Source organism: Bidens hawaiensis, unplaced genomic scaffold, assembly GCF_021521415.1.
Source record: "Bidens hawaiensis isolate Kalapana, Puna unplaced genomic scaffold, B.hawaiensis_p1.1 tig00050483_1, whole genome shotgun sequence".
In the NCBI taxonomy this organism is placed as follows: Eukaryota; Viridiplantae; Streptophyta; class Magnoliopsida; order Asterales; family Asteraceae; genus Bidens; species Bidens hawaiensis.
The window spans coordinates 6,938-16,764 of record NW_027499030.1 but is presented as its reverse complement, the minus strand read 5'-3'; the positions used below and the strand labels follow the sequence as shown (position 1 = coordinate 16,764).

At 36.9% G+C, this 9,827-nt stretch overlaps 1 protein-coding gene across 1 annotated transcript; it reads right to left on the bottom strand.

Annotated features, from left to right (window-relative positions):
• Positions 1–1,181: 1,181 nt before the first annotated feature.
• Positions 1,182–6,671, bottom strand: LOC143598534 (protein ANTI-SILENCING 1-like). The gene is made up of 11 exons (XM_077076729.1): positions 6,629–6,671; positions 4,990–5,351; positions 4,745–4,913; positions 4,467–4,675; positions 4,335–4,361; positions 4,133–4,225; positions 3,971–4,049; positions 3,797–3,887; positions 2,268–2,379; positions 2,019–2,135; positions 1,182–1,421 (listed from the first exon to the last, which is right to left on the bottom strand). The coding sequence occupies exons 2-11, from the start codon at positions 5,347–5,349 to the stop codon at positions 1,353–1,355; spliced, it is 1,326 nt and encodes a 441-aa protein (XP_076932844.1). The 5' UTR covers positions 5,350–5,351; positions 6,629–6,671; the 3' UTR covers positions 1,182–1,352.
• Between the last annotated feature and the right edge of the window lie 3,156 nt (positions 6,672–9,827).

Below are 9,827 nucleotides of genomic sequence, written 5' to 3'. Positions count from 1 at the left end.
ATGTTTCGTTTTTTCTTTACAAAAAAAAGGCTTAAGTTATTTTCCTTAATTTTACAACTTTTTAAAATTTTCGAAAACATTAACTTTTTTTGGCGGTTTACCGGGACATACCAACGCGCGGGTTAAACCACGCTAGTTATAAATATATTAATTTTAACATAAACATGCTAATGGATTGAACCGTTTTTTTTTTTTTTCTAAGATCAAACGAACATGATCTATTCATCAAAGTGAAACCCAACCAAAACCCTTAATATTTTCATCTGGGTTCATGTACTGTCATAAATTTCGACCTATAATATTATTAGCTTGAAAGTCATTAAAACAACTCGTAAGAAACATTATGAACCATAATGCTCCGTGCTTGTTAATGGGACTAAAATGGGCTTGCATAACCCACAATTCATTGTTTATGGGCCTAACTGCCTAAGACCGGTTTGGAACCGACCCAGTCCAGCAGTTCGTATAGCTGTTCGGCTTGTTATATTTTCTTCAAACACATGACACATCTTTGTTTTTTAAATAAAAAAAAAACAAATTTTCACCTAAAATCTTCCTAGCCTTGTATCTGAAGATTTAAACCCACTACATCACTTTTAAAATGTCAAACACCATATCACTCTGTAAAATTTTTTGAGCAATCGTGAGTGTACAAAAATATAAGAATAAACGGCAAATTATATTTTTATTGACACCGAGGTAGATCCATAGATATGAGGAGTTGGATATCGAAAATGAGAAGTGTTCTAAAAGCGTGAACAAAATTTAGAGATAAGATGCTATTTAGCTAATTTATAGGGAGATCCAAAAGCATAATGCTCTTTGAATATCTCAACAATACTTGTAATGGCATTTAAAGCTCCTAATGAAACTTAGCTAAATCTTTTCAATGTCAACAGTTTACTTCAAAAGAAATTATAAACTTAATGGTGAACTGACCAATCAACCCATATTAGACTTGGGGGCTGTTTGTTTACATCTAAATGGAACCATTCAGATGAAAACATCTGTTTCATTCAGACTTCAAACTGTTTGGTTCCAGACAAAACAACATCTGAATAGTTAAAATTGAGTCTGAATCATTCATACTTATTTTGTTGCTGGATGGGACAGAGGTTTATTCAGATCCGGCTCATTCAGATCTGAATGAACCAAACAACCCCTTGGTTTTCTGAATTCTAATTCGAAGTTCTTTTCAAAATAACTCGATTAGAATTTCCAAATTCCAGCCGACGAACACCCCTAGAGAGTCACCTAGTCTACTAGCATTTAACCAAAAGTTCCGTATGTAATGTTTTTGGTCCTATACATCTTTACCATCAAAAAAGAGAACCCTTTACTATACATCTTGGTCAGCAACCACTAACTTTTTTGGAACTCTTGTGGCGAGGCATAATTTTAGCAATTTCTTCTGCTTGACGCTGAAAAGATAGATTAGATGATGATTACTATATAACCAAACGAACACAAACATTTAAATGAATGGATTTTATTGTCCGGGTTTGTTAGTTAAGAAACGAACATGGTCGTAGTCATTTATGTTCGTTCGTTAATATTCTAAACAAATGAAAAAACAAATGCATACCAATCAAAAGTGAGATGAATATCCATATTAAAGCCTAAAATTCCATTTTGTTACATCCAGCATTTCAAAAGTAAACAAAGGGTTTCAAAATATAAAAATTATTCTAAAATAGTATTAGTAATAGATAGAGTAAATTGCAATTCTTTTTTTCCTTTTGAACATCCAAAGTTATGGAATGGGTCCTTTACTAAAATGATTCACTTCCTATCCTTTATTTGGATTTTAGCCTCGGTTTTAGTCCTTTACACTAACGAATCTTTAGTTTTATAGTTAAGTCACCTTATGTGCACTGCACATGAGGGCATTTTCATCCTTTTACCCTTTAAATGTACAAACAAAAATGAACCATTATAAACAAACGTTCACGCACATAAATGAGCAAACATGATATGCGTACATGAATCATATATGGTGGTTCACCTTTCTCGCTTACCTTATATAACGCATCCCGAACTAGTTCTTGCTTCTTTTGTTGTGCCCACCACTCCATTGCCATATCAAATGCAATAGTATTGGGCTGCGCATGATGAGACGTTGAAACCGCATCTTTCTGCTGGGAGTAAAAAGAATTATGAAGTATAGGATGGTAACTTGGCCTATACTAAGTGAATGAGAGGGTATGGGGTTCCGGGACCTTTTCAAGTCAAAATTGATAATAACAAACAAAGCATGATAAAGTTACCGTTTCCATCGAGTGCTTTCGTTTCATAGTGTCGATAGTGATGTGACCAAAATACTTTGGTGTGTGGTGGCTGCCAAGCGCCTTCAATGATGGTCGACTACCTAAAACAATTCTGAACCACAAAACCAGGTTACGATATTTCCTCGTATAGTTTGCTATGAGTAGGATTTTACCAAATAGTTTGCTTGTCTGTTTAGTTGTACATGATGGATATTTAGTTATATTGCAATTAATTGATTTGTTTAATAGTTTACTATAATGTTATTTGAGTTATATAAACGTTGTAGGAGTTCTGGATTTCATCTATGACTTGGTTATCTTTTTGAATTGTGTTGAGTTCACTATCACATTAAAGTATATCGAGTACACTTATTTCCAAAGAACAAGTGATTTCCCATAAATAGGTATAGATACAGTCAAATCAACAAACATGTTGGGGCGAATCGTCGCAATGGTATAGATACAGTTATGGCCATTATAGTGTAAACATAGCAATTCCCTTTTGTATGTAGAAACTGCAGTTCGGCATCAAGCTCAACAGCTACCGATGTACAAGATGCTACCGCATTTTTATTTGCTATTATAGAACAAGTTGCTACCGACCCTCAAAGTCGCTACCAACCTTTAGTTTACTACCGAACGGAAGTTACTTTCAAAGATTAACTTCAAACAACTTTTTTCCATTCAGCTTGACCCAAGCTGGACCCCAGCCAGGGTTGGACCCCACATGGGGCTAACCCATTGACCCTGCCAGTGACCCTGCCAGAGCACTGCCCTGAACCCGCCGCCCCTTGTCAGAGTGATTTTAGTGTAATCAAATTATTTTGTTGCTCGAGATTTACTTAAAGACCAAATGAGAAATCACAACATGCATTGATATATGTTAGAAGGTGTAGAGTACACGCCTGAACGATAGCAACTTAATTGCTCAAGTTCAGTAATAAACTAAACTTTGTTCAATGGTAGTCTATCAGCACAAACTAAACTTAGGTAGGAATTGAGATGCAGTAGCATCTTGTTCTCTGATAGGAACTTAGAACTTCAGTGGCAACAGAGTTACTACCATGGAGTTCCTGCTGGTACTTTCCTAATGATGTAACCGCAACGGTCACACCAACTGCACTACCTTTTCACAAAAGGTTGTGACACACTGACACTTCACCCCAACAGTTATAATGGTTTGACACTTATATAAAGGTGCCACCTAGTCTAATTTCGGCAGCCAATGTAAAAAATTACACATATCACAAAAAAATAAAACTTAATCTTTGTAGAAGCTCATCTGTCTTATCTTATCCGGTTATCAATTTCGTGTACTCACGAAATACTTTAATTTGAAAATGAAATTGCACGATTCTGAAAGCTATCCAAGTCAGATTGAAAACACAAAACCTACAGGTTTTTCCTACAGGTTTTTGGTGGTTTTAGTTGTAAAAACTCTTGAATTCACTAGGCTCTGTAAGCTACACTTATGTGGGTAGTGTTATGTGATGTGAGTGTGGAACAAACAAAGCTTGTAAATAGATTACCTTACACGATCTATGATTAAACATCGGGTTGTTAGCTCGTTAATAGCAAAGTCTGCCTCATCTTTTGAGTTTAATATGACAAGAGCTTGTCCTAGAATAACATTTTGTACATGTTATATAATTACTTTCTGTATAATATATCATGAAAGGCTAAAAGTATCAGAGTGAACATACCATTGTGCCGGCTTGAATATGCACTCCATGGTATCATCTTTGCACTAACCTTTATTTTAAATGCATCCAAAACAATATCCTGAAGAAAAGGTGATCATAATTAGTTTATTTGTCACACTAAATTAATAGTCATTGTGTAAGTGAATAATATTATACACGTACCTCTACATCCGACGATGTAAATGAACGATCCAAATTCTCTAACAACACCAGAGAGCCTGCTTCATGAGCTTTCTGCATCCTCTCCTCCCAAGGCTAGTGAAAATAAATAACATAAATAAGTTCATAATTTTCACGTAACAAATGCATGCGCTTTTAAATGGTTTTAAACTAGTCACTGAATTAAGGATAACAGATAACTCACAGCTTTCTTGAACCATTCACTTGTATCCTGCATGCACACAAAAAAGATGTTATATCCAACTCTTTAACAGTCAACCAAAGTCAAAAACCTAACTTTGTAAGCCCACTTGGATATTTATGTTTACCAACTTACCACTTTTGGTTTTTTCTTGAGCTCTATAGATGGACTATCAGCTTCAACACTCTTCTTTTCATCGACTTCTAGTGGCTTCCTTTTCTTAGAGTGATGAGTATCAGATGAAGCAGTAAACCTCAAAACATTTGAAGAAGTGTTGACTGTTTCACACGACGAGTTTGACTTTCCTATAACTTCCTTGGGTTTCTGATTAAAAAAGTGTCCAACTGCAAATTCATACACATAAATTAATATAAACAATGTTTAAGAACAATAAAAATACGGTATCCACAAACCTGCAATTCTAGCTATCTTATCCGGGAATCTTTCTGATAATCTGCATTTTTCTACATCAAATACCCGATAAAACACATAGTCTGACATTTTTAATTCTTCCATTGATGCCTTTGGATTCCTTTTATCTTTAGATGTGCACACAACATTGTATTTCCCACAAATTGCTTCCTAAAGTGTCATATTCAAATCAGCATAATAGAAATATAGAATAAACAGAAATTTTATGATTAAAAACATGTATTACCACAGGATTGAAATTACAGACACCATTGCCTTCACCCAAAGCCAAGAATAGCTCATTGTTGAGATAACAAGCACCTCCTAACCACTTTTGTACCTCTGTGGGGCGAAAATACCACAAAACTTTCACCATCTTTTTAAGGCGTGGAGTCTCGTACATGTCAATAATTTTGGCAACATATGGCGGTTGTTGATGTCCACACCACATGCAAACAGAATCATAAAGAAAGTAATCTACACCATCTAAAGTAAACGATTCATAATGTTGGAAATTTGGATTCATTTTCCCAAGGGGCGCTTTATGGCCCCATATAAACTCAATATCCCCTGGTAGATTTGCATTTTCTTCTTCAAGTGTTGACATATCTGCAGGGTACAGAATGATCATTTATTACCAAATTAGGGCAGATTTGTGTACAAGGAAAGTATATTATTACAAATGCTACATGCTATTCAAGTGAGTGGCTATATAGATAGATATTCTGTTGACTACAATCTTAAGAGAAATCTTGTACATGCATATACTACAATTTTCTCAATGTACAACCAAATAAGCTTTATGCACAACCAAACATTGCATCTCTCTCAATATTGTGAGCAATAACCTAAAGGAAAACCGACGAAACCGAACCAAAAAACCGAATTAACTGAAAATTGTTATCGGTTTTTTTTTGTACCCTCGGTTAAATGAAATTAATTGAAGCGAACCATTAATGTATTTATACCTCCACTTTATATATTTATACCTCTATTTCATGTATTTATACCCCCAATTCATGTATTTATACCTCTACTTCGTGTATTTATACCCCAATTCATGTATTTATACCTCTACTTCGTATATTTATACCCCCATTTCATTTTTTATACCTTCACTTCATGTAACCTCTACTTCGTGTATTTATACCCCCATTTCATTTTTTATACCTTCACTTCATGTATTTATGCCTCCACTTCATGTATTTAATCCCCATTTAATTTATTAATGCCTTCATTTCATGTATTTCTACGTAAAAATTGTAGCCCAACTTTGGTGTTGGTTATCAACTGAACTTAACCGAACCAAAAACCAACAAACTACCAAAAACCGAGTTGGTTAATAAAACTGATTAACGGATGACTTCAGTTTCAGCTTCGGTTTTAGGCTAATAACCAAACCAAACCCCGCACACCAACTCTCGTCTCTTTTACTTATCAGCCTTACAACCATATAAGATTAATGCACAACCAAAAGTTGCATATCTCTGATCTCTTTTACACATTAACCTTTTAATCAAGTAAACCACACGTAACCTCTTCATCATTTTGGGCATTTTCACATATATTTGACCAATTTTGACCACAATAACTGTTCATCAACCACAATCACTACTACAAACCCTAGATACCGAATACTTCAGTAAATAACAACTAAAATCCAACTAAACACAATAGCAAATCATACCGAGTGCAACACGAACAACAATAACAATATGATCATCACTGAAATCATTGGTAAACACCGATTCGAGCTTTAAAACGATCAGCATTGCCCTAAGTTAGTGCTAGTAACATAATAACATATCTAAGCATCTAGAAACCCTAAATTATCGCTATTGATGATAATATAATGAAAGCGATTGAGTAGATATTAATAATATTACCGGATGATAAGTTGCAGGAGTGAAAGACGTCGATCAAACACACATATTTGCAGAGCAGAAAGTTTAACTGCTGTAGGCGCGCAGGATAATAAGTTGAGGAGCGATGGGGGAGCTAAAATGCGCGGGGGGAGTGGTAAGCACTCTCAGGCTAAAATGCGCGGGGGAGTTATAAGCACTCCGGCTACGTGGCTAAAATGCGCAGAGTCCGTACGTACAGTGTCAGACGCGTGAGGGATACGCGCATGCAATTTCGTAGCAACAATCCAATTTCCCATCTTTTGAATTGATTGGTTGAAGTCTTAATGGTAGTCTAGTGTTTTAATTATGACAAATTGAAAATAAATAATCCAAATTTTTGTGTATTGTTTGAGAATAATTTCAACTGTAATAATTACTATCAACGGTTTTAACTTTCAATTATTTATGTCTCAATGGACCTCTGTTAAAAGACACTTAACGCCGTTAAGTTTTTTCTCAAGTTTAAAACTGATGTTTGCTTTTGATCGAAAGAACGATATGAGTCGACTGATATAAAACTTATCTCGAAACGGTGATCCAAGCGACGAAACAATGTTTTAATTCAGATGTTTGAATTTCTAATTAACAAAAATCAAGTCATTTGAATCACCTTTTTAAGATAAGTTTTACATCAGTCGAATCGTATCGTTTTTCCGATCAAAAGCCCTAAAACATCGTGTAACATCCCGAAATTTCCAAAATAATATTAATTGTATTACTTAATAATAGAGGGAAAATTTACTCAGGTTATCGGGAAATAAATAAATAGAGTAGGAGTTTGTATGGGTCGGGCTAGTGTTGGGTAATGGATATGGGTTATGGACTTGGGTTATGAAAGAAGGAAGGAGAGTCCATGGGCTTAAGCCCATGATCCCTAAATATAAATACCATTAATCACCATTTAATCCTCATTCTCACATATTCCACACACACCCAAAACACACACGACCCGAACCAATATCCGAAGGCGAAAACCCGAGCTTGTTGGTGCTGGAACGTTGTGACGGACCAAAACAACATCAAGGCTTAACCGTGTTCGTAGTTCGACTCGTTCAAGGTACGTTTATAGTTAGAAATCGTTCGTGTAGGTTCGAGTTGATTTGAGAAATGATAGATCTGAGTTTGTATGGTAAAAACGAATCCAACAAAGCTAATCTTACTGAAAATGGTTATGACCTGATGGGTTAATCGATTGATAAAAAGAACCCGTAACCTATATGACTAAATCGCACCCTTTAAACATCGATGTTAGGTCGATTTGATGGTTGGGGTTTGTAGGCGCTGGTCAGACGATCCCGTGGGTACCTAAATCGAGTTATTTGGTTAAGAAACGAAGGTGATTAAGGGATTTAAGAACGAACAGTAGCTGCAGACGACAACTTCGCCTGATGAACTTCGCCTGCAAGCTAAGTTCGCCTGATGACAACTTCGCCTAAAGCCAAGTTCGCCTGATGACAACTTCGCCTAAAGCCCAGTTCGCCTGATGACAACTTCGCCTAAAGCCCAGTTCGCCTGATGACAACTTCGCCTAAAGCCAAGTTCACCTGATGACAACTTCGCCTAAAGCCAAGTTCGTCTGATGACAACTTCGCCTGAAAGCCAAGTTCGCCTGATGAACTTCGCCCGCAAGCCAAGTTCGCCTGATGACAACTTCGCCTAAAGCCAAGTTCGCCTGATGACAACTTCGCCTGCAAGCCAAGTTCGCCTGATGAACTTCGCCCGCAAGCTAAGTTCGCCTGATGACAACTTCGCCTAAAGCCAAGTTCGCCTGATGACAACTTCACCTAAAGCCAAGTTCGCCTGATGACAACTTCGCCTAAAGCCAAGTTCGCCTAAGGTTTAACTTCGCCTAAAGCCAAGTTCGCCTAAGGTTTAACTTCGCCTAAAGCCAAGTTCGCCTAAGGTTTAACTTCGCCTAAAGTCAAGTTCGATTAGAGAATAGATTAAAACGATAAGTAAAAGTAAGCTAATACTAGGCCACCAGATTAGATCAGGCGAGTAATGATACGTGTAACTTATACAGTCAGCCGAGCTCAGTTAAAGAAGGGATTTACAACTATCGGAGGAAGAAGCAGAGTTTATGTGAGTTTCTAGCCCCATTCCTTGTTATGTTTTCGGGGCTGTGTGCATACTCGATGTGTTGTTAATACATTTATCCTAAGTGATAAGTGTATGCCATATGAGATATATGTGATGGATATGAATGATTGCTTGTCGGTACGCGAACGATCTTCGGATATTGCGCGTACTGTCAGATTAAAAATAAAGGTACAAATATTATATATCGAAGATGTATGAATATTACAAATGAATACTTGTCGGGGCGTGAACGATCTTCGGATATTGCACGTAACGACAAGGGGTATGGTTGTTAAATGAAGGATGTAAATAACGCCTAGAGTGTTCTTATGCTATAATGTAATTATTGTATATGTGAAGTATGTGTATACAGGTACACGAATGGTATGTGAGTTCTACGTTCGACATAGTAAGTTAGGATGGCAAATCCCTCTAACTTCTGTTGGACATAGACTTGGCAGGTGATGGCGTAGTTAAGGACTGCGAGCCTTATACGTGATGTAGATGATAGATGTAAACGTAGATAGGGACGGTGGGCCTTATACGTGTTATAGGAGATAGACGCCAACGTAGATAAGAACTGCGGACCTTATACGTAACGTAGATAAGGACTGCAGACCTTATACGTAATATAGATAGGCGTCAGCACAGGAAAGGACTGTGGACCTTATACGTGCTTTAGCATAGGGGAGGACTGCGGACCTCGTACGTGCTATGAATTAGGTTGCAACATAGGGAAGGACCGTGGACCTTGTACGTGTTGTGGATGTATGATGGTATAGGGAAGGACCGCGGACCTTGTACGTACCATGAATGGTGAACATAGGTAAGGACTGCAGACCTTTTACGTGTTCACGATCGTGAGTACAGGTATAGACGGCGGACTATGAACGTACTCTCGGTAGACTGAGGTATGTGATTGTAGATATGTATGTATGTATGGTAGCAAGTATGTATGTAGAACAGAAGGGTAACTAGTGAGATATGGATATGTATCTTCGGATATGTATGTATGTGTTGTATTGTATGGCGTACGATTAACTAGAACTCACTCAGCGTAGCTGACTTTTAGTATGCACGCAGGTGAGTAGGATGAGACAGC

Excerpts from the sequence above, each read along its gene's own strand:
- LOC143598534 (XM_077076729.1), bottom strand. The coding sequence starts at position 5,349 with ATGTCAACACTTGAAGAAGAAAATGCAAATCTACCAGGGGATATTGAG. Across the intron at positions 4,914-4,989 it reads TCTGTAATTTCAATCCTGTG|GAAGCAATTTGTGGGAAATA; the intron begins GTAATACATGTT and ends ATGACACTTTAG. Across the intron at positions 4,362-4,466 it reads TCAAGAAAAAACCAAAAGTG|GATACAAGTGAATGGTTCAA; the intron begins GTAAGTTGGTAA and ends GTGTGCATGCAG.